We start from the raw sequence: 22853 nt of genomic DNA, 5'->3' as shown, positions 1-22853 counted from the left end.
TGAAATATAAGATGTTAAAGGCAAGCCTTTCTTTCCTAGACCATTGAGATCGTAGATACATTAATAGTGTCAAGTGTCCTAAGGCAGTTTACCCTCTTTGGAATAGCAGGATTCCCAAAGGATGATCAAGCAATAGAAAAGGTAGGATTAGTGGAGATTGGAGGCTGTTCCACAGTGGGGAGGAAATGTGGGATTCAACATCACCCCCCGCCCTGCCCCCAATTCCCTTAGTTGGCAAACTTCCTTTACTCACATTTCTCCAAGCTCTACTGAGCACAGTGAAGTGGCAATGTCAGCTAATCAACTCCACCGGCATTCACAATGTCACCAAGGTTTCATGTATATGGTAGGGTGCTTAGCTGCAGAGAGTCATGAGTTGCCCTTACTCGATTCAGGTAGCTGCTTTGACCATGCAGCAGGAAGTTCCAACATTAAGTCCACCATTTCTGCAACCATTCCATGACCAGAACATACTGACAGGTTGGGCTGTCAAAATTAGCCTTGACAGCTGAAGAAATTGTTACATTTATAACATAATTCAATTGATTTCATTTTATTTATTTTCCTGTCTCTGAGCAAGAATTGCTTAAGTTGCAATTACGTAAATTCAATTAGGTATTCTGGATAAATGTGGTTAGAGTCAAATATAACAAAAATCTTTGGATTCTCCATGTTATCGACACAGCTGTCGTACAAGTTCACCAGACTTCCATCTCTTGAAGGAGGCCGAGTATATTTGGGATCTCCAGTGGTATAGTCACCCACAAGAACTCGGGCGAGGAACATCGTCTTAAAATTCGATCGCCAGCGATGTGGTGCAGATGAGGATGGTATTTGTAAGAATGGCTCAGTCATTTCGGTGGTACGGCAATAACGGCTGGAGTATGAGGCATCACGGGCAAAATAAGTCCCTGTGTGAGGATTAAAAATATACCTCAGTACATTCCTTATATAAGAATTCATCAATTAAACAACAATTCACGATTAAAGTGGAAATTCTTATGAAATTTCCTGATATAATTGCTGCTTACCTTTTCCATAGACTGTAGCATGCAATCCATTTAATCTCCAGTCAAAATTCTGTAAACATATTGCTTCGACAAATTCATTGCCTGTACCATGAAAGAGCATTCTCTCATTCAGCTCTATCCCATTTCTCATCTTTTTCAAGTGAATTTTTTTTCTGAATGTGGAAAATTAAAAGTCAAAACATCAATTTGAAAAGATAAAGCAAAGGATGTCTGCATCTTTACCATTTTATTCAATTCCCAGTGGAGTTTAGGCATTGGGGTCTGAACCATGGGCATAACAGACACTAGAATATAATGCATGCAGAGAGAAAAAAAATACTCGATTGTGGTACAACAACGATAATTACAAATTCTCTAAACGCATGCTTGGAGTTCAATAGGGGGTATTTGAAATCATGTGCATTAGTGCCAAATAGCACTCCTTTATTAAAAGTTTTGTATGACAAATTTAATAGAATATTTTGAAATGATCAATTTTATAAAAGGATCGCAGTTGTGGATTTTCAGGTTTTCAACAAAGTCTTTCTCTCTCTCTTGCTTTGAATTCAAATAGAGATCTGGGGTTTTGGGTCCACCCAGGGTTTGGAAACAGAGGTAATCCAAGTCAACACACTATCCTGACTTGGAAATACACTACCATTTCTTCACTGTGGCTGGGTCAAAATCATGGAACTCCCTTCCTAACAATATTGGTGATGTCCCTACTTCCTCTGGCAGCTCATTCCATACACATACTACCCTCTGCATGAAAAACTTGCCCCTAAGGTCTTTTTTATATCTTTCCCCTCTCATCTATGCTCTCTAGTTCTGGACTCCCCCACCCCAGGGAAAATATTTTGTCCATTTGTCCTATCAATGCCCCTCACGATTTTATAAAGCTCTATAAGGTCACCCTTCAGCCTCCAACGTTCCAGGGAAAACAGCCCTAGCCAATTCAACCTCTCTCTATAGCTCAAATCCTCCAACTCTGGCAACATCCTTTTCTGAACCTTTTCAAGTTTCACAATATCCTTCCGATAGGAAGGAGACCAGAAATGCACGCAATATTCCAACAGTGGCCTGACCAATGTCCTGTACAGCCGCAACATGACCTCCCAACTCCTGTACTCAATACTCTGACCAATAAAGGAAAGCAGACCAAACGCTGCCTTCACTATCCTATCTACCTGTGACTCCACTTTCAAGGAGCAGTGAACCTGCATGCCAAGGTCTCTTTGTTCAGCAACACTCCCTAGGATCTTACCAGTAAGTGTATAAGTCCTGCTAAGATTTGCTTTCCCAAAATGCAGCACCTCACATTTATCTAAATTAAACTCCATCTGCTACTTCTCAGCCCATTGGCCCATCTGATCAACATCCTTTGTAATCGGAGATACTTCTAAGATTAATTACCATCTGAGTGAAGAAATACCTCATCACAGTCTGTGATTCTTCTGTCCTCATTCTGAGACCTTGTCCCTTAATTCTAGATGTCCCCACTCCTATCCCTATCCCCTAGCCAGGGGTAACACCCTTGTTATATCTAGCCTGTTCAGCTCTGTTAAGAACTCTGCATGTTTCAATGAGATTCGCTCATTATTCTTAATTCAAGAGAATTTAGGCCCAGTTACTGTTATCTCGCCTTATAAGACAATCTTACCATCCGAGAAAGCAAACTAATTAAACTTGTAAATTAAAATTAAACAAACATTTTCTGGCAAGTCTCAATGCAACTATGGTCTAGAAGTGGAATTCTGCTGTGTTTTCCAGGGGAGATTCACACCAGGTTTTTGTCAGCTTTCCAAAGGAACAGTGGTAGTTTCAAATTCCCTCATTAACTTGCACCATCCCACTGAAGTCTTTTCAATTCTCTCACTAAGTTGATTAGTAACCTTGCTGCAAAAGTACCAGACAAATCATATTTCATGAATGCATTCTGAGCTTTAGATATAGTGGTCACAAGTTCAGAGATCTCGGCATTTTTAAACGTGTTTTGCTGATATGTGCACTGTATTCCCTATATCTTAACATCTTTAATGCTCCAAAACTAAAAGGAGAATATCTTCAACAACCACATTTTCTTCAACATGCTGTTTAATTTGCGTGAATGATGCTTCAGCAACTTAAAACATAAATTAACCAGATCTGATTGATATGGAAAAAATGGACAGAAAAACTCCTCAGGTTGACCTATTGACAGGAAGTTGCTCTCACTTTACACAGGCTTTCATACATCTTGTCTGATGAGATTCTTGGAGAAATTCGGACGAAAGCAGCCATTCTCAAGATGAACAGTGAAGCTGGGGAATGGGGGGGAAAGCAGCTCAGCTTATAGCTAAAACCCTGAGGAGCAGAACACAGACAATCACAGGGAGGGGAGCAGGAGAGGGGCAAACAAAACTCAGTGTAGACGGTCCGGGAGAGGAGCGGATCGAGATCAGTGGATGGGGAGCGGGAGAGGAGCAGATCGAGATCAGAGTAGGGGGAGTGGGAGAGGAGTGGATCGAGATCAGTGTAGGGGGAGCGGGAGAGGAGCAGATCGAGATCAGTGTAGGGGGAGTGGGAGAGGAGTGGATCGAGATCAGTGTAGGGGGAGTGGGAGAGGAGTGGATCGAGATCAGTGGATGGGGAGCGGGAGAGGAGTGGATCGAGATCAGTGGATGGGGAGCGGGAGAGGAGTGGATCGAGATCAGTGTAGGGGGAGCGGGAAAGGAGTGGATCGAGATCAGGGGAGGTGGAGTGGATCGAGATCAGTGTAGGGGGAGTGGGAGAGGAGCGGATCGAGATCAGTGTAGGGGGAGTGGGAGAGGAGCGGATCGGGATCAGTGTAGGGGGAGCGGGAGAGGAGCGGATCGAGATCAGTGTAAGGGGAGCGGGAGAGGAGCGGATCGAGATCAGTGGATGGGGAGTGGGAGAGGAGCGGATCGAGATCAGTGTAGGGGGAGTGGGAGAGGAGCAGATCGAGATCAGTGTAGGGGGAGTGGGAGAGGAGCAGATCGAGATCAGTGTAGGGGGAGTGGGAGAGGAGTGGATCGAGATCAGTGTAGGGGGAGTGGATCGAGATCAGGGGAGGTGGAGTGGATCGAGATCAGTGTAGGGGGAGTGGGAGAGGAGCGGATCGAGATCAGTGTAGGGGGAGCGGGAGAGGAGCGGATCGGGATCAGTGTAGGTGGAGGAGGTGGGGAGCGGATCGGGATCAGTGTAGGGGGAGTGGGAGAGGAGCGGATCGAGATCAGTGGATGGGGAGTGGGAGAGGAGCGGATCGAGATCAGTGTAGGGGGAGTGGGAGAGGAGCAGATCGAGATCAGTGTAGGGGGAGTGGGAGAGGAGCTGATCGAGATCAGTGCAGGGGGAGCGGGAGAGGAGCAGATCGAGATCAGTGTAGGGGGAGTGGGAGAGGAGCTGATCGAGATCAGTGTAGTGGGAGAGGAGCTGATCGAGATCAGTGTAGGGGGAGTGAGAGAGGAGCAGATCGAGATCAGTGTAGGGGGAGCGGGAGAGGAGCAGATCGAGATCAGTGTAGGGGGAGAGGAGTGGATCGAGATCAGTGTAGGGGGAGCGGGAGAGGAGCAGACTGAGATCAGTGTAGGGGGAGCGGGAGAGGAGCGCATCGATATCAGTGTAGGGGGAGTGGGAGAGGAGAGGATCGAGATCAGTGTAGGGGGAGTGGGAGAGGAGCGGATCGAGATCAGTGTAGGGGGAGAGGAGAGGATCGAGATCAGTGTAGGGGGAGTGGGAGAGGAACGGATCGAGATCAGTGTCGGGGGAGCGGGAGAGGAACGGATCGAGATCAGTGTCGGGGGAGCGGGAGAGGAACGGATCGAGATCAGTGTCGGGGGAGCGGGAGAGGAACGGATCGAGATCAGTGTAGGGGGAGCGGGAGAGGAGTGGATCGAGATCAGTGTAGGGGGAGCGGGAGAGGAGCGAATCGAGATCAGTGTAGGGGGAGCAGGAGAGGAGTGGATCGAGATCAGTGTAGGGGGAGCGGGAGAGGAGTGGATCGAGATCAGTGTAGGGGGAGCGGGAGAGGAGTGGATCGAGATCAGTGTAGGGGGAGCGGGAGAGGAGCTGATCGAGATCAGTGTAGGGGGAGCGGGAGAGGAACGGATCGAGATCAGTGTAGGGGGAGTGGGAGAGGAGTGGATCGAGATCAGTGTAGGGGGAGCGGGAGAGGAGCTGATCGAGATCAGTGTAGGGGGAGCGGGAGCGGAGTGGATCGAGATCAGTGTAGGGGGAGGGGGAGAGGAGTGGATTGAGATCAGTGTAGATGGAGTGGGAGAGGAGTGGATCGAGATCAGTGTAGATGGAGTGGGAGAGGAGTGGATCGAGATCAGTGTAGGGGGAGTTGCAGATGAGCAGATCGAGATCAGTGTAAGGGGGAGCAGGAGAGGAGTGGATCGGGATCAGTGTAGTGGGAGCGGATCGGGATCAATGTAGGGGGAGCAGGAGAAGAGCGGATCGAGATCAGAGTGGGGGGAGTGGGAGAGGAGCGTCATCGAGATCAGTGTAGGGGGAGTGGGAGAGGAGCGGATCGAGATCAGTGTAGGGGGAGCAGGAGAGGAGTGGATCGGGATCAGTGTAGTGGGAGCGGATCGGGATCAGTGTAGGGGGAGCAGGAGAAGAGCGGATCGAGATCAGTGTGGGGGGAGTGGGAGAGGAGCGTCATCGAGATCAGTGTAGGGGGAGTGGGAGAGGAGCTGATCGAGATCAGTGTAGGGGGAGTGGGAGAGGAGCGGATCGAGATCAGTGTCGGGGGAGTGGGAGTGGAGTGGATCGAGATCAGCGTAGGGGGAGTGGGAGAGGAGCGGATCGAGATCAGTGTAGGAGAGTGGGAGAGGAGAGGATCGAGATCAGTGTGGGGGGAGTGGGAGAGGAGCGTCATCGAGATCAGTGTAGGGGGAGGGGGAGAGGAGCGGATCGAGATCAGTGTAGGGGGAGCAGGAGAGGAGCGGATCGAGAACAGTGTAGGAGAGTGGGAGAGTTGTGGACCGAGATCAGTGTAGGGGGAGTAGGAGAGGAGAGGATCGAGATCAGTGTAGGGGGAGCATGAGAGGAGCAGACTGAGATCAGTGTAGGGGGAGCGGGAGAGGAGCGCATCGATATCAGTGTAGGGGGAGGGGGAGAGGAGAGGATCGAGATCAGCGTGGGGGAGTGGGAGAGGAGCGGATCGAGATCAGTGTAGGGGGAGCAGGAGAGGAGCAGACTGAGATCAGTGTAGGGGGAGCGGGAGAGGAGCGCATCGATATCAGTGTAGGGGGAGGGGGAGAGGAGAGGATCGAGATCAGTGTAGGGGGAGTGGGAGAGGAGCGGATCGAGATCAGTGTAGGGGGAGCAGGAGAGGAGCGGATCGAGATCAGTGTAGGGGGAGCGGGAGAGGAGTGGATCGAGATCAGTGTAGGGGGAGTGGGAGAGGAGCGGATCGAGATCAGTGTAGGGGGAGCAGGAGAGGAGCGGATCGAGATCAGTGTAGGGGGAGCAGGAGAGGATCAGATCGAGATCAGTGTAGGAGGAGTGGGAGAGGAGCAAATCGAGATCAGTTTTGGGGGAGCAGGAGAGGAGCAGATCGAGATCAGTGTAGGGGGAGCGGGAGTGGATCGGATCGAGATCAGTGTAAGGGGAGCGGGAGTGGATCGGATCGAGATCAGCGTAGGGGGAGTGGGAGAGGAGTGGATCAAGATCAGCATAGGGGGAGTGGGAGCAGAGCGAATCGAGATCAGTGAAGGGGGAGCGGAACGGATCGAGATCAGTGTAGGGGGAGCGGGAGAGGAGCTGATCGAGATCAGTGTAGGGGGAGTGGGAGAGGAGCCGATCGAGATCAGTGTAGGGGGACCGGATCGGGATCAGTGTAGGGGGAGCAGGAGAGGAGCGGATCGAGATCAGTGTAGGGGGAGTTGCAGATGAGCAGATCGAGATCAGTGTAAGGGGGAGTGGGAGAGGAGCGGATCGAGATCAGTGTAAGGGGGAGCAGGAGAGGAGTGGATCGGGATCAGTGTAGGGGGAGCAGGAGAGGAGCGTCATCGAGATCAGTGTAGGGGGAGTGGGAGAGGAGCAGATCGAGATCAGTGTAGGGGGAGCGGGAGAGGAGCGGATCGAGATCAGTGTTGGGGGGAGTGGGAGAGGAGCGTCATCGAGATCAGTGTAGGGGGAGTGGGAGAGGAGCGGATCGAGATCAGTGTAGGGGGAGCAGGAGAGGAGCGGATCGAGAACAGTGTAGGAGAGTGGGAGAGTTGTGGATCGAGATCAGTGTAGGGGGAGTAGGAGAGGAGAGGATCGAGATCAGTGTAAGGGGAGCGGGAGAGGAGCGCATCGATATCAGTGTAGGGGGAGGGGGAGAGGAGAGGATCGAGATCAGTGTAGGGGGAGCGGGAGTGGATCGGATCGAGATCAGTGTAGGGGGAGTGGGAGAGGAGTGGATCGAGATCAGTGTAGGGGGAGTGGGAGAGGAGTGGATCGAGATCAGTGGATGGGGAGCGGGAGAGGAGCAGATCGAGATCAGAGTAGGGGGAGTGGGAGAGGAGTGGATCGAGATCAGTGTAGGGGGAGCGGGAGAGGAGCAGATCGAGATCAGTGTAGGGGGAGTGGGAGAGGAGTGGATCGAGATCAGTGTAGGGGGAGTGGGAGAGGAGTGGATCGAGATCAGTGGATGGGGAGCGGGAGAGGAGTGGATCGAGATCAGTGGATGGGGAGCGGGAGAGGAGTGGATCGAGATCAGTGTAGGGGGAGCGGGAAAGGAGTGGATCGAGATCAGGGGAGGTGGAGTGGATCGAGATCAGTGTAGGGGGAGTGGGAGAGGAGCGGATCGAGATCAGTGTAGGGGGAGTGGGAGAGGAGCGGATCGGGATCAGTGTAGGGGGAGCGGGAGAGGAGCGGATCGAGATCAGTGTAAGGGGAGCGGGAGAGGAGCGGATCGAGATCAGTGGATGGGGAGTGGGAGAGGAGCGGATCGAGATCAGTGTAGGGGGAGTGGGAGAGGAGCAGATCGAGATCAGTGTAGGGGGAGTGGGAGAGGAGCAGATCGAGATCAGTGTAGGGGGAGTGGGAGAGGAGTGGATCGAGATCAGTGTAGGGGGAGTGGATCGAGATCAGGGGAGGTGGAGTGGATCGAGATCAGTGTAGGGGGAGTGGGAGAGGAGCGGATCGAGATCAGTGTAGGGGGAGCGGGAGAGGAGCGGATCGGGATCAGTGTAGGTGGAGGAGGTGGGGAGCGGATCGGGATCAGTGTAGGGGGAGTGGGAGAGGAGCGGATCGAGATCAGTGGATGGGGAGTGGGAGAGGAGCGGATCGAGATCAGTGTAGGGGGAGTGGGAGAGGAGCAGATCGAGATCAGTGTAGGGGGAGTGGGAGAGGAGCTGATCGAGATCAGTGCAGGGGGAGCGGGAGAGGAGCAGATCGAGATCAGTGTAGGGGGAGTGGGAGAGGAGCTGATCGAGATCAGTGTAGTGGGAGAGGAGCTGATCGAGATCAGTGTAGGGGGAGTGAGAGAGGAGCAGATCGAGATCAGTGTAGGGGGAGCGGGAGAGGAGCAGATCGAGATCAGTGTAGGGGGAGAGGAGTGGATCGAGATCAGTGTAGGGGGAGCGGGAGAGGAGCAGACTGAGATCAGTGTAGGGGGAGCGGGAGAGGAGCGCATCGATATCAGTGTAGGGGGAGTGGGAGAGGAGAGGATCGAGATCAGTGTAGGGGGAGTGGGAGAGGAGCGGATCGAGATCAGTGTAGGGGGAGAGGAGAGGATCGAGATCAGTGTAGGGGGAGTGGGAGAGGAACGGATCGAGATCAGTGTCGGGGGAGCGGGAGAGGAACGGATCGAGATCAGTGTCGGGGGAGCGGGAGAGGAACGGATCGAGATCAGTGTCGGGGGAGCGGGAGAGGAACGGATCGAGATCAGTGTAGGGGGAGCGGGAGAGGAGTGGATCGAGATCAGTGTAGGGGGAGCGGGAGAGGAGCGAATCGAGATCAGTGTAGGGGGAGCAGGAGAGGAGTGGATCGAGATCAGTGTAGGGGGAGCGGGAGAGGAGTGGATCGAGATCAGTGTAGGGGGAGCGGGAGAGGAGTGGATCGAGATCAGTGTAGGGGGAGCGGGAGAGGAGCTGATCGAGATCAGTGTAGGGGGAGCGGGAGAGGAGTGGATCGAGATCAGTGTAGGGGGAGCGGGAGAGGAGCTGATCGAGATCAGTGTAGGGGGAGCGGGAGAGGAGTGGATCGAGATCAGTGTAGGGGGAGGGGGAGAGGAGTGGATCGAGATCAGTGTAGATGGAGTGGGAGAGGAGTGGATCGAGATCAGTGTAGATGGAGTGGGAGAGGAGTGGATCGAGATCAGTGTAGGGGGAGTTGCAGATGAGCAGATCGAGATCAGTGTAAGGGGGAGCAGGAGAGGAGTGGATCGGGATCAGTGTAGTGGGAGCGGATCGGGATCAATGTAGGGGGAGCAGGAGAAGAGCGGATCGAGATCAGAGTGGGGGGAGTGGGAGAGGAGCGTCATCGAGATCAGTGTAGGGGGAGTGGGAGAGGAGCGGATCGAGATCAGTGTAGGGGGAGCAGGAGAGGAGTGGATCGGGATCAGTGTAGTGGGAGCGGATCGGGATCAGTGTAGGGGGAGCAGGAGAAGAGCGGATCGAGATCAGTGTGGGGGGAGTGGGAGAGGAGCGTCATCGAGATCAGTGTAGGGGGAGTGGGAGAGGAGCTGATCGAGATCAGTGTAGGGGGAGTGGGAGAGGAGCGGATCGAGATCAGTGTCGGGGGAGTGGGAGTGGAGTGGATCGAGATCAGCGTAGGGGGAGTGGGAGAGGAGCGGATCGAGATCAGTGTAGGAGAGTGGGAGAGGAGAGGATCGAGATCAGTGTGGGGGGAGTGGGAGAGGAGCGTCATCGAGATCAGTGTAGGGGGAGGGGGAGAGGAGCGGATCGAGATCAGTGTAGGGGGAGCAGGAGAGGAGCGGATCGAGAACAGTGTAGGAGAGTGGGAGAGTTGTGGACCGAGATCAGTGTAGGGGGAGTAGGAGAGGAGAGGATCGAGATCAGTGTAGGGGGAGCATGAGAGGAGCAGACTGAGATCAGTGTAGGGGGAGCGGGAGAGGAGCGCATCGATATCAGTGTAGGGGGAGGGGGAGAGGAGAGGATCGAGATCAGCGTGGGGGAGTGGGAGAGGAGCGGATCGAGATCAGTGTAGGGGGAGCAGGAGAGGAGCAGACTGAGATCAGTGTAGGGGGAGCGGGAGAGGAGCGCATCGATATCAGTGTAGGGGGAGGGGGAGAGGAGAGGATCGAGATCAGTGTAGGGGGAGTGGGAGAGGAGCGGATCGAGATCAGTGTAGGGGGAGCAGGAGAGGAGCGGATCGAGATCAGTGTAGGGGGAGCGGGAGAGGAGTGGATCGAGATCAGTGTAGGGGGAGTGGGAGAGGAGCGGATCGAGATCAGTGTAGGGGGAGCAGGAGAGGAGCGGATCGAGATCAGTGTAGGGGGAGCAGGAGAGGATCAGATCGAGATCAGTGTAGGAGGAGTGGGAGAGGAGCAAATCGAGATCAGTTTTGGGGGAGCAGGAGAGGAGCAGATCGAGATCAGTGTAGGGGGAGCGGGAGTGGATCGGATCGAGATCAGTGTAAGGGGAGCGGGAGTGGATCGGATCGAGATCAGCGTAGGGGGAGTGGGAGAGGAGTGGATCAAGATCAGCATAGGGGGAGTGGGAGCAGAGCGAATCGAGATCAGTGAAGGGGGAGCGGAACGGATCGAGATCAGTGTAGGGGGAGCGGGAGAGGAGCTGATCGAGATCAGTGTAGGGGGAGTGGGAGAGGAGCCGATCGAGATCAGTGTAGGGGGACCGGATCGGGATCAGTGTAGGGGGAGCAGGAGAGGAGCGGATCGAGATCAGTGTAGGGGGAGTTGCAGATGAGCAGATCGAGATCAGTGTAAGGGGGAGTGGGAGAGGAGCGGATCGAGATCAGTGTAAGGGGGAGCAGGAGAGGAGTGGATCGGGATCAGTGTAGGGGGAGCAGGAGAGGAGCGTCATCGAGATCAGTGTAGGGGGAGTGGGAGAGGAGCAGATCGAGATCAGTGTAGGGGGAGCGGGAGAGGAGCGGATCGAGATCAGTGTTGGGGGGAGTGGGAGAGGAGCGTCATCGAGATCAGTGTAGGGGGAGTGGGAGAGGAGCGGATCGAGATCAGTGTAGGGGGAGCAGGAGAGGAGCGGATCGAGAACAGTGTAGGAGAGTGGGAGAGTTGTGGATCGAGATCAGTGTAGGGGGAGTAGGAGAGGAGAGGATCGAGATCAGTGTAAGGGGAGCGGGAGAGGAGCGCATCGATATCAGTGTAGGGGGAGGGGGAGAGGAGAGGATCGAGATCAGTGTAGGGGGAGCGGGAGTGGATCGGATCGAGATCAGTGTAAGGGGAGCGGGAGAGGAGCGGATCGAGATCAGCGTAGGGGGAGTGGGAGAGGAGTGGATCAAGACCAGCTTAGGGGGAGTGGGAGCAGAGCGAATCGAGATCAGTACAGGGGGAGTGGGGGAGGAGTGGATCAAGATCAGCATAGGGGGAGTGGGAGCAGAGTGAATCGAGATCAGTGTAGGGGGAATGGGAGAGGAGCAGATCGAGATCAGTGTAGGGGGAGTGGGAGAGGAGTGGATCGAGATCAGTGTAGGGGGAGCGGGAGAGGAGCGGATCGAGATCAGTGTAGGGGGAGTGGGAGAGGAGCAAATTCGAGAACAGTGCAGGGGGAGTGGGAGAGCAGTGGATCGAGATCAGTGTAAGGGGGAGTGGGAGAGGAACGGATCGAGATCAGTGGAGGGGGAGTGAGAGAGGAACGGATCGAGATCAGTGTAGGGGGAGTGGGAGAGGAACGGATCGAGATCAGTGTAGGGGGAGTGAGAGAGGAGCGGATCAAGATCAGGGGAGGTGGAGCGGGAGAGGAACGGATCGAGATCAGTGTATGGGGAGCGGATCGGGATCAGTGTAGGGGGAGCAGGAGAGGAGCGGATCGAGATCAGTGGATGGGGAGCAGGAGAGGAGCGTCATCGAGATCAGTGGAGGGGGAGTGGGAGAGGAGCAGATCGAGATCAGTGTAGGGGGAGCGGGAGAGGAGCGGATCGAGATCAGTGTTGGGGGGAGTGGGAGAGGAGCGTCATCGAGATCAGTGTAGGGGGAGTGGGAGAGGAGCGGATTGAGATCAGTGTAGGAGAGTGGGAGAGTTGTGGATCGAGATCAGTGTAGGGGGAGTAGGAGAGGAGAGGATCGAGAACAGTGTAGGAGAGTGGGAGAGTTGTGGATCGAGATCAGTGTAGGGGGAGTAGGAGAGGAGAGGATCGAGAACAGTGTAGGAGAGTGGGAGAGTTGTGGATCGAGATCAGTGTAGGGGGAGTAGGAGAGGAGAGGATCGAGATCAGTGTAGGGGGAGCAGGAGAGGAGCGGATCGAGATCAGTGTAGGGGGAGGGGGAGAGGAGAGGATCGAGATCAGTGTAGGGGGAGCAGGAGAGGATCAGATCGAGATCAGTGTAGGGGGAGCGGGAGTGGATCGGATCGAGATCAGTGTAAGGGGAGCGGGAGAGGAGCGGATCGAGATCAGCGTAGGGGGAGTGGGAGAGGAGTGGATCAAGACCAGCTTAGGGGGAGTGGGAGCAGAGCGAATCGAGATCAGTACAGGGGGAGTGGGAGAGGAGTGGATCAAGATCAGCATAGGGGGAGTGGGAGCAGAGCGAATCGAGATCAGTGTAGGGGGAATGGGAGAGGAGCAGATCGAGATCAGTGTAGGGGGAGCGGGAGAGGAGTGGATCGAGATCAGTGTAGGGGGAGTGGGAGAGGAGCGGATCGAGATCAGTGTAGGGGGAAGGGGAGAGGAGCGGATCGAGATCAGTGTAGGGGGAGTGGGAGAGGAACGGATCGAGATCAGTTTAGGGGGAGCGGGAGTGGAGCGGATCAAGATCAGTGTAGGGGGAGTGGGAGAGCAGTGGATCGAGATCAGTGTAGGGGGAGTGAGAGAGGAGCGGATCGAGATCAGGGGAGGTGGAGCGGGAGAGGAACGGATCGAGATCAGTGTATGGGGAGCGGATCGGGATCAGTGTAGGGGGAGCAGGAGAGGAGCGGATCGAGATCAGTGGATGGGGAGCGGGAGAGGAGCGGATCGAGATCAGTGTAGGGGGAGCGGGAGAGGAGCGGATCGAGATCAGTGGATGGGGAGCGGGAGAGGAGCGTATTGGGATCACTGTAGGGGGAGCGGGAGAGGAGCGGATCGAGATCAGTGTAGGGGGAGCGGGAGAGGAGCGTATCGGGATTAGTGTAGGGGGAGTGGGAGAGGAGCTGATCGAAATCAGTGTAGGGGGAGTGGGAGAGGAGCTGATCGAGATCAGTGTAGGGGGAGGAGGTGCGGAGCGGATCGAGATCAGTGGATGGGGAGCAGATCGGGATCAGTGTAGGGGGAGCAGGAGAGGAGCGGATCGAGATCAGTGGATGGGGAGCGGGAGAGGAGCGGATCGAGATCAGTGTAGGGGGAGTGGGAGAGGAGCGGATCGAGATCATTGGATGGGGAGCGGGAGAGGAGCGTATCGGGATCAGTGTAGGGGGAGCGGGAGAGGAGCGGATCGAGATCAGTGTAGGGGGAGCAAGAGAGGAGCGGATCGAGATCAGTGGATGGGGAGCGGGAGAGGAGCGGATCGAGATCAGTGTAGGGGGAGTGGGAGAGGAGTGGATCGAGATCAGTGTAGGGAGAGTGGGAGAGGAGCTGATCGAAATCAGTGTAGTGGGAGCAGGAGAGGATCGGATCGAGATCAGTGTAGGGGGAGTGGGAGAGGAGCGGATCGAGATCAGTGTAGGGGGAGCGGGAGAGGAGTGGATCGAGATCAGTGTAGGGGGAGCGGGAGAGGAGCGGATCGAGATCAATGTAGGGGGAGGGGGAGAGGAGTGGATCGAGATCAGTGTAGGGGGAGTGAGAGAGGAGCGGATCGAGATCAGTGTAGGGGGAGGAGGTGCGGAGCGGATCGAGATCAGTGGATGGGGAGTGGGAGAGGAGCAGATCGAGATCAGTGTCGGGGGAGCGGAGCGGATCGAGATCAGTGTAGGGGGAGTGGGAGAGGAGCTGATCGAGATCAGTGTCGGGGGAGCGGGAGAGGAGTGGATCGAGATCAGTGTAGGGGGAGTGGGAGAGGAGTGGATCGAGATCAGTGTAGGGGGAGTGGGAGAGGAGTGGATCGAGATCAGTGTAGGGGGAGTGAGAGAGGAGCGGATCGAGATCAGTGTAGGGGGAGTGGGAGAAGAGCGGATCGAGATCAGTGTAGGGGGAGTGGGAGAGGAGCGGATCGAGATCAGTGTAGGGGGAGCGGGAGAGGAGTGGATCGAGATCAGTGTAGGGGGAGTGAGAGAGGAGCGGATCGAGATCAGTGTAGGGGGAGTGAGAGAGGAGCGGATCGAGATCAGTGTAGGGGGAGTGGGAGAAGAGCGGATCGAGATCAGTGTAGGGGGAGTGGGAGAGGAGCGGATCGAGATCAGTGTAGGGGGAGCGGGAGAGGAGCGGATCGAGATCAGTGTAGGGGGAGTGGGAGAGGAGCGGATCGAGATCAGTGTAGGGGGAGGGGGAGAGGAGCGGATCGAGATCAGTGTAGGGGGAGGGGGAGAGGAGCGGATCGAGATCAGTGTAGGGGGAAGGGGAGAGGAGCGGATCGAGATCAGTGTAGGGGGAGTGGGAGAGGAGCGGATCGAGATCAGTGTAGGGGGAGTGGGAGAGGAGCGGATTCAGCTCAGTGTCGGGGGAGCGGGAGCAGATCGATATCAGTGTAGGGGGAGTGAGAGAGGAGTGGATCGAGCTCATTGTAGGTGGAGCGTGAGAGGGGCTCACCACCAGAAAACTATTTCCCTCCCCCACCAGCACCAGCGTTGCACAGGGACCATTCCATCCATGACTCCCTCGTCAGGTCCTTTCCCCCCCCCCCCACCCACCCCCAGCTCGCACCGCACTCCTGGCACTGTCTTCTGCCACCACAGGAATTGCAAAACCTGCACCTTCACCACTCCCCTCACCTCACCTCCCCCCAAGGCACCAAAGGATCCTTCTACATCCAACAGAAATTTCCCTGTACCTCCACCAATGTCAGCTGCTGTATCTGTTGCAACCATTGTGGTCCCCTCTACGTTGGGGCAATAGGATGCCTACTTGCAGATTGTTTTGGAGAACATCTCGTGTTCACCCGCTCCAACCAACCCTACTGCCCTGTAGCTGAACACTTCAACTTCCCCCAACCCCCACTCCGTGAAGGACATGCCTCCTCCATCACCAAACCCTTCCCACCCAATGTGTGGAGGAAAATCGCCTCATGTTATTCCTTGGGATCCTGCAACCACATGGGATCAATGTAGATTACAACAGATTCTTCATTTCCCGTCCCTCCGTGTTATCCCAGTCCCAAGCCTCCAACTTGGCACTGCCCTCCTGACCTGTCCATCACCTTTCCCACCTATCCACTCCACTGTCCTCTCTGATCTATCATCTTCTCCCTCACCTTCATCTACCAATCGCATTCTCAGCTCCTTCCCACCAACCCCAGCCCCCTCCCATTTGTCTCTCAGCCCGCCGGCCCACAAGCCTCATTCCTGATGAAGGGCTTCTGCCTGAAACATCGCTTCTCCTGCTCCTGGATGCTGCCTGACCTGCTGTGCTTTTCCAGCACCACACTCTTGACTCTGACCTCCAGCATCTGCAGTCCTCACTTTCTCCTTCATTAGTCAGCATGTAGACTCTCGGAGCAAGGGTGTCTCATTACAACTTTATCAAACATTGGTTACACCACAGATGGAATACTGTGTGCAGTTCTGGTTGCCACACGATCAGAAGGATTTGATTGTACTGGAGAGGGTGCAGAGGAGATTCACCAGGGTGGTGCTTGGGATGGAAAATCTTGGTTATGTGTACAGACTGGATTGGCTGAGGAAGAATCTGATTGGGGGATATAAAATAATGAGAGGTATAGGAAGTGTAGATTGTGAGAATCATTGCCCCATGGCAGATGCGACGAAGACTAGAGGGTACAAATTTAAGGTGAGGAGCAAGTGGTTTCCAGGAGATTGGAGAAAAAAAAACACCCAGAGAATGCCAGATATATGGAATGTGCTGCCTGAGAGGATGGTGGAGGCAGGAATTCTCACAACATTTAATAAAAATGCCAGGGCAGAGTAGGCTATGGACCAAGTGCAGTTAAATGGAATTAATGTAGTTTGGTATTTATTAGTCAGCATGGATGTGGTGGGCTGCTGTGCCTGCTTCTATGCTCTATCTATGACTCTATGAGAAATCAGCATAAATCAGCACGGGATAGAGCAAAGAAACTCGAGCCCCAAATATAGGAAATATTAGTAAGTACTTTTATGCACAATCCTTAGATAAAAATGACTTAAACCCATTCTAATGAATCAAAGACAGGTAGAATTCTCTCATACTGAAAGAATCAAAACAAGATCTTCCTTATGTATTACCTGCAATAGAATTCCCATAAGTCTAGATTCTGAATTCTTTGAATTTTCTTGATTCGATTTTGGTCAATTGAGTGGCCAAAGAGTTTTGCGACTTCCACATATTCATTTGAAGATTTGTGCAATGGGTTGAGCTAGAGACAAAGTTGATAATTTAGTTTGGAAAGTTATGATGCACTTGTGAGCTTTTGAAATAAATTGCCTGAACAGACCTACCTGATAAGGTTTATCTTGCTCTATACTGTCCCAATGTACAGGTACCGGAATTTCTTCATTTCCACATATGAAACTTTTAAAAAGATGCCAAAACAAACAGACATCAAAAAGTTACCATTCAACAGTATAAACTGATAAATATAACACAGATAATGCTAACCGCACACATCCACTGTTAGTGGGAAGGAGCTGACATAGTGTTTGTTCAGGCAGGATGATGGCCTGATGGGACACCATCACCTTTGTTGTAATTCTGGGGCAGGAAGTCTCCAGGTTCTTAATGTTCACTTAAGAGCTTTGTTCTGCTGCTGCAGGAATTCAGCAAATGGAGGGAGGGGAGGGTAGGGCAGTTACCAGGTGGGAATTCTAAACATCACACCCTGTCAGGGCTACATGTGGGCATGGTCCCCAGATTCAGAAGCATTCAGTGCTTGCTCTGTGTGTGTGTGCGTGCATGCGTGTGTGTGTGTGTCTATCTGTCTGTCTGTGTGTATGTGTATATGTCGGTCCTCGATGTTGCGCCGACCGAAGCCTACCTAACCTAACTAGCCCAATAACCTCCATATGCTTATCCAATGCCCGCTTGAATGACCATAAAGAGGGAGAGTCCACCACTGAGACTGGCAGGGCATTCCATGAACTCTCAACTCGCTGAGTAAAGAATCTACCCCTAACATCTGTCCTATACCAACCTCTCCTTAATTTAAAGCTGTGTCCCCTATTAACAGCTGACTCCATACGCGGAAAAAGGTTCTCACTGTCAACCCTATCTAAACCCCTAATCATCTTGTACACCTCTATCAAATCTCCCCTAAACCTTCTTTTCTCCAATGAGAACAGCCCCAAGTGCCTCAGCCTTTCCTCATACGATCTTCCTACCATGCCAGGCAACATCCTGGTAAACCTCCTCTGCACCCGTTCCAGTGCCTCCACATCCTTCCTATAGTATGGCGACCAAAACTGTACACAATACTCCAGATAAGGCCGCACCAGAGTCTTATACAACTGCAACATGACCTCAGGACTCCGGAACGACCTCAGGACTCCGGAACTCAATTCCTCTACCAATAAAGCCCAGTACGCCATATGCCTTCTTCACAGCACTATTTAGCTGGGTGGCAACCTTCAGAGATCTGTGTACATGGACACCAAGATCCCTCTGCTCATCCACACTACCAAGTAGCCTACCATTAGCCCAGTAATCCATCTTCTTGTTACTCCTACCTGTGTGTGTCAAAGCCCTTTTCCCCACTCACTCACCCATGGCCTGCGTCCCTGTCTAATTCGAGGCTGTTCTCTGGATGTATTGTCAGCAGCAGTCAACACTCCCCTGAGGACGCTGCCTGCACTGGACAGCTGCTGCCCTCTGATTGACCAGCACCAGTTGCATGGGGAATGGATGTCCACCCACAGGGTCCTTGATCCTGGAGAAGATCTGTCGTTGCCAACTGAAAAGAGTTACTTAATTCCAGAAAGCCTTCCCCAAAGGTGGTGATGCAGGGCTCTTACAGACAATAGACAATAGGTGCAGGAGTAGGCCATTCAGCCCTTTGAGCCAGCACCACCATTCATTATGATCATGGCTGATCATTCACAATCAGTATCCTGTTCCTCCCTTATCCCCTTGATTCCATTATCTTTTAGAGCTCTATTCATCTCTTTCTTGAAAGTATCCAGAGATTTGACCTCCACTGTCCCTTATTTTAAACTGTGTCCTCTGGTTCTGGACTCACCCATCAGCAGAAACATGCCTCCTGCCTCCAGAGTGTCCAATCCTTTAATTATCTTCTACGTCTCAATCAGATCCCCTCTCATCCTTCTAAACTCAGGTGTATACAAGCCCAGTCACTCTGGTAAATGAAACTCTTGTTGCCTGCTCTGCACGCTGACATTTCATTTAGTTATTTAGATGGGGCATTTTAATAGAATTCTCTGCATTTCTATATCGACTGGTGCCTACAAAAATGAATGCTTGTTGCAGCACGAAAAGCTATTGTATTTCAGTGTGAGCTCGAATTGGTCAGTAACTCTGTCACTTCTGCGGCAAAAGCAATTTGGACCAGTGTGCCTCAAACCATGGACCATAAAGATTTTAAGAGAGTTGACAAAGGTTGCTCGGCAGTCTTGTGAGACTGTAAAACTGAATTACAGCTGGGAGTAGAGTTTGATTGCCTCATGCAAAGTGAATTGGTTGTTTCACCTCCGAGAAAAGCTCTCACGGAGGAGTGTGGAAGATTACTAGGTCGATTTCAGTTAGCAAGGTTAATGGGCAGACTAACACGGGGAGATCAGATGTGTCTTATAGAGCGAGATTTTGTTTCAAACTCAAACTTCTATTAAACTCAAAGATAGGGTGGTTAAAATACAAATCCAGGTATTGGTCCATACCCTTTTCTTTTACAGTACGTATCTAATACCGTTTTGTAAATTACTATCGAGTCTGCCTCCACTACCTTTTCAGGTAACAAATTCTAATTTCTAATTCAGTATTTTGTTTCCTTATCTCCATTTCTTTTACATTATCATAAAGATGCCTCTCCTGCCAATGAAGAGTTGTCCCATTAAGATCTCTCTAAACTTGGAAATACCACTGCTAAATGGGATCTCTTGACCATTCCTGCTACAAGAGAACCAATCTTCCACCTGTCCAGATAACTGGAGTTCCTCATAACACACTAGAGCAAAAGTAGGCCATTTGCTCCCCCATCCAATGAGATCATGGCTGATCTCATAATCCTCAACTCCATTTTCCTGCCTTTTACCCATAAATCTTGATTCTCTTACTGATAAAAAATTTGTCCATTTCAACCTTGAATATTCTTAGTTAGAAATCACGCGACACCACATTATTGCCAACAGGTTTATTTGGAAGCACTAGCTTTCGGAAAGGCATCCCTGCCTGCAGCGTATGAGATAGAAAACGTTGGCGGAGTGCACTGCAAGATGTGTCACGGATACCACCATTACCCATAGGGACACCACCCACTGTGTACCTGGCAGGTACTTATGTGACTTTGCCAACGCTATCTATCTCATATGCTGCAGGCAACGATGCCCTGAAGCATGACACATTGGCAAGACCAAACAGACACAACAACAGATGAATGGATACCGCACAACAATCAACAAGCAGGGTGTTCCCTCCCAGTTGGGGAACACTTCAGCAGTCAGGGACATTCGGCCTCAGATCCTCAGGTGACCATCCTCCAAGGCAGACTTCGGGACAGGCAATCACGCACAGTGGCCGAGCAGAGCCTGATAGCCAAGTTCAGTACCCATGAGTATGGCCTCTACCAGGATCTTAGGTTCATGTCACACTACAGGTGACCCCACTACACTATACATCCTCACACTAAGCGCACACTCTTGCATACTGATGTAGACCTTTTCTCATGCACGCACGCATGCACCCTCACACTGGCTTATACTCCATCACACCCACACAAACACTTTACCAAACTTTCACATGTGCAAACACACACTCTCTCACGTGCACTCACAAGCACACACTCACGTGCACATGCTCACTTTCTCTCTCTCTCATGCATGCACACACATAAGTCTATGGGATGAATTTGTTTTTGCAGAATTATATTTGCAGATACATTCTATTTTACTCAAAAAATGCACAATCTGCAGTCAATCAATCCATGTAATATTTTGTAGATTCCACATTGGAAATAGAACCAGTCAGACTCAAGATTGGGATATAGACAGACTCTGACCTCACACCTTTAATGCACTGTCTGAGCTGAGATGTCATCTTTTGTTATAAAGCCTTAAGTTAGCTCAAGAAAGTGACTTAAAATAAGTTCTGGAACTTACATGTTAATGAACCAAAACCTCAACCCATTCTAAAAGATGAGACTTAACAATTCACGTTTGTTCAATGTATCACTGTATGACACTGTAACCTTTTGCTATAAATTCTGTGTCTTATGATCATATACTCCACAATCACCTGATGAAGGAGCAGCGCTCTGAAAGCTAGTGCTTCCAAATAAACCTGTTGGACTATAACCTAGTGTTGCGTGATTTTTAACTTTGTCCACCTCAGTCCAATACCGGCTCCTCCACATTTTGAATATTCTTAATGACCCAGCTTCAACAGCTCTCTGCAATAAAGAATTCCATAGATTAACTACCCTCAGAAAAGAAATTTCTCCCCATCTCTGTTTTAATTAGGTGATTCCACACTGCGATTATGCCCTCTGGTCCTACAAACTCCCAACAATAGAAACAGACTCTCAGCATCTACCCTGTCAAGCCCTTTCAGAAGTTTACGTTCAAATGCAATTTGCTGAAGTCACTCTCAAAGGTTTCACATCATTCTGAAAGAACAGTTTTCAGAAGAACTGAACACAACATGCCAACTGAGGTCTTACTACTGATTTATAAAGGCTAAGCAAACTTAACTGACTCTATATCATAGTCATCTATTTATAAAGCCAAAACTCTTACGTGCTTTTTTGAAATGGTATTTTCAACTTGTCCTGCCATCTTCAAATAGTCCTGCGCAAAAATATTCAGGTGAACCTGTCCTTGAAACTCCTTCAAGATTTTGCCATTTTCATTTCTCCTGCCTCTCCATGTAATTCCTTAATTCTTGACAATGTTTTCGCAGGCCTACCTTGGTTATCTTTTAAATGCTAGGGTGCCAACAAAAGACACTTACATTGCCCATCATGTTTTATATGAATTTTCCTTAAGATTGCTTGTCACCCTTTCTAATCCCCCAAATTTTCAGGTTTGTAGACATTTTTAAAATGTTTTTGTTGCTTAATTAAATCCTCCTTTGTAAACCTGACCTATCTCAATTGTCCTAGTCTTCAAAACATTAACTTGCAATGATCTATCTACTGTTGATCAAGGCTCTGTTTCCTTCTAATTAATTCAAAGGCTCTTCTCTTTACTCCATGACAGTTGACAATGTTCACATAATGGCTTTAAAAGACTGAGATGATCAATATAGGTTTATAAGTTAGTATTTTGCAATCAATTATTAGGAAAGCTTCATCACATTTCGATAAATTCTTGCTGTCAGATTTTACCAACCTGAAAGCAGTGACCGTGAAGGCTGCACGTTTCACTGGTCGTTGTCTCCCTGTTGCTTTATTGGTTTGTGTCATTGCTGCAAAAGAAGGATATTCCTATCACTGGCACTTGCAATTAATCTGACAATTAATATATCAAAACAACAGGTCTATCTCCAAAACTTTGGTTTGGCTGAGAGACTCAGAACAAAGAATCATTGTAGATTGAATTTATTTAAATAAAATATTAGGAATAAATGAACCTGTCCTTGATTTAATTTGCTATTTCAATTATTTTTTACACTTACTGTCAAAATTTCATACATTGATTGCAAATGCATTTGTCCATGGTTGATCTGATAATCCTCAACTTCACTTTCCTGCCTTTTCCCCATAATCCTTGCTTTCTTTACTGATTTAAAGTCTGTCTATCTCAGCCTTGAATATACTAACAGGTCTGATCCAGTCTCAATAGCTTTCTGTGGTAAAGAATTCCTATACACCAAGCAATTTTGAAAGATCCTAACCTCAGATCTACAAGCAGCAGCTAACTAAATATATTAATCTATAAGAACATAACATCAAAGCAAGTACGTAAATGATTGAATAAAAGCAGAAAATTCTCAGTAGATCAGGCAGCATCTGTGGAAATAGGCACAGAGATAACGTTTCAGGTCAATGAAATATCATCAGGAAGAGAAGACGTTCAGAGATATAACAGGCTGTGAGCAAATACAGAGGCAGAGGAAGATGGGAACGAGAAGAAAACAAAAGGGAAGCTCTGTGATGGGTTGGAAAGTAGGAAAAAAGTGAAATGAGAGAAGTCGATCAGCAGCACAAACAATCACAATAATAGAAAAGCAAAACCCTACAGATGCTGGAAATCTAAAATAAAAATGGGTTGAAGACCCATCACCAGAACCAGACCTGAAGTACCGAAATGTTTCCTGGTTCTTATTGAATGCTAACTCCTATTGATTATTTCAGGAATTTTCTGCCTTTATTTTTGATTTTCAGCATCTGCAGTACTTTGCTGTTTTAAAACTACAGAACATGTGTGAAGAGAAACAGAAGTTAAGAAGTAGGACATTTTGTCAGCGAAACAATATAGGAGGGAACCTAATGTGAAGAGTTAGAATGTAGCACACTGCAGT

At 50.9% G+C, this 22853-nt stretch overlaps 1 protein-coding gene across 7 annotated transcripts in view; it reads right to left on the bottom strand.

Moving 5' to 3' along the window:
* Positions 1–542: 542 nt before the first annotated feature.
* parp11 (poly(ADP-ribose) polymerase family member 11) overlaps positions 543–22853 on the bottom strand; it is a 31945-nt gene continuing 9634 nt past the window's right edge. For all 7 annotated transcript variants that reach the window (XM_072551760.1, XM_072551765.1, XM_072551759.1 and 4 more), the window contains 5 exons: positions 21722–21797; positions 16667–16739; positions 16454–16584; positions 1032–1183; positions 543–911 (listed from right to left, as the gene is read on the bottom strand). In XM_072551760.1, coding sequence (XP_072407861.1) covers positions 598–911; positions 1032–1183; positions 16454–16584; positions 16667–16739; positions 21722–21797 — 746 coding nt within the window. In that variant the 3' untranslated portion in view covers positions 543–597. The remainder of the gene's footprint in view (positions 912–1031; positions 1184–16453; positions 16585–16666; positions 16740–21721; positions 21798–22853) is intronic.

Source organism: Chiloscyllium punctatum, chromosome 32 (genome assembly GCF_047496795.1).
Source record: "Chiloscyllium punctatum isolate Juve2018m chromosome 32, sChiPun1.3, whole genome shotgun sequence".
Classification (NCBI taxonomy): domain Eukaryota; kingdom Metazoa; phylum Chordata; class Chondrichthyes; order Orectolobiformes; family Hemiscylliidae; genus Chiloscyllium; species Chiloscyllium punctatum.
Note: the sequence above shows the minus strand (reverse complement) of the source record. Positions and strands in the feature narration are given on the sequence as shown.